At 56.5% G+C, this 1,233-nt stretch overlaps 1 protein-coding gene across 1 annotated transcript; it reads left to right on the top strand.

Moving 5' to 3' along the window:
• The first annotated feature begins 280 nt into the window (after window positions 1-280).
• LOC136497090 (uncharacterized) lies at window positions 281-1,233 on the top strand. The gene is made up of 2 exons (XM_066492879.1): window positions 281-1,098; window positions 1,178-1,233. The coding sequence occupies exon 1, from the start codon at window positions 543-545 to the stop codon at window positions 1,047-1,049; it is 507 nt and encodes a 168-aa protein (XP_066348976.1). The 5' UTR covers window positions 281-542; the 3' UTR covers window positions 1,050-1,098; window positions 1,178-1,233.

The following is a 1,233-nucleotide window of genomic DNA, read 5'->3' on the forward strand; positions in this document are numbered from 1 at the left end:
AGAGTTCATTTTCTGCTATCTATGCCAAAAATAGCCACAAATTCGACACCACTTTCGTTGGCCGAACTTCTACCATAAGCCAAAATTTAGATGCGACATGTTTTAGTTTTGTTCTAAATCGGACTTTATAATTACGAACACACACACCACTAGTTGACGGCCCATAGGAAAAAAGCTAAGCAGCTACAGTGCATGGATATGGATTGCGTGTTTGCTGGTATATAAAAGCAAATGGATTGCTTGCTGCTTTAAAAATGTTCATCAGATCCGGCAAAATGATATCATTTGCACTCGTCTGTCCCAACACGTCGCCATTCCCATCTGTCGACGGCAGCACACTCCCGTTGCCGTCCTCCTCCCTTGCCCAACACTTCTTTGAATCTTGATCGCCTCCTCCGGACCGCCCGTATATATAAATAAATATTCGCACGCTCATGAAACTCATCAAGGCGCCCAAACCAAAACCAAAACGAGCTAAAAATCTTCTTTTTCTCCCCCTACTCCGTTCACAATTCTTTCTCTGAAGCCTGGTCGATCCATCGATGGGCGCCGTGCAGCCGCGCGTAGCCCCACGCCGGCATCCGCCGCCGCCGCCGCCGCTGGTTCCACCGCTACCATCAGCGCCGTCGCAGGCGCCGGCTGCGCGGCCGCAGCTACCGTGCAAGAGGAGCCGCGCCGATGCCGTGGCCGTCGCCCACGGCAGGAAGGAGAGGGTGGTGGACTCGTGCTGCCCGTCGTCGCGGCTGGATCAGCTGGAGCTGGTGCTGGTCGACGACGACAGCGGCGAGGAGGACGACGGCTGCGGCAGCTGCGTCGACGGTGCCGGTGGTGCCGGCGGCGGACAGGATGACGAGGAGGAGGAGAGCGGGAGCGGCGGCCGCGGTCGCCGCTGCTCCCTGTGGGCGAACGGGAGCAGAACAACGACCGAGGGCGGCCAGTTACGCTCCGGCGGCGAGCGCGACGACGAGGACCCCACGGTGGCTGCGGCGAGGCGGCAGGAGGAGGACCGCAAGTTCTGGGAGGCGTGCCTGGCGTCGGGCTACCCCTGAACCCTCTGCAGGACGTGCCGATCGACCGATCAATGGACAGGCCATGCATGTGCGCGTTCATGTTTCTTGATTAGTAGTAGTAGTTTTGTTTATTTGATTGATGCGACAAGCGTTTGTTTGTGCTGCAGCGTGTAAAATGCGATCATCATGAAACAAAGATGGCCAAAGAGTTGGAACTAACCTA

Source organism: Miscanthus floridulus, chromosome 1, assembly GCF_019320115.1.
Source record: "Miscanthus floridulus cultivar M001 chromosome 1, ASM1932011v1, whole genome shotgun sequence".
Taxonomy (NCBI): Eukaryota; Viridiplantae; Streptophyta; class Magnoliopsida; order Poales; family Poaceae; genus Miscanthus; species Miscanthus floridulus.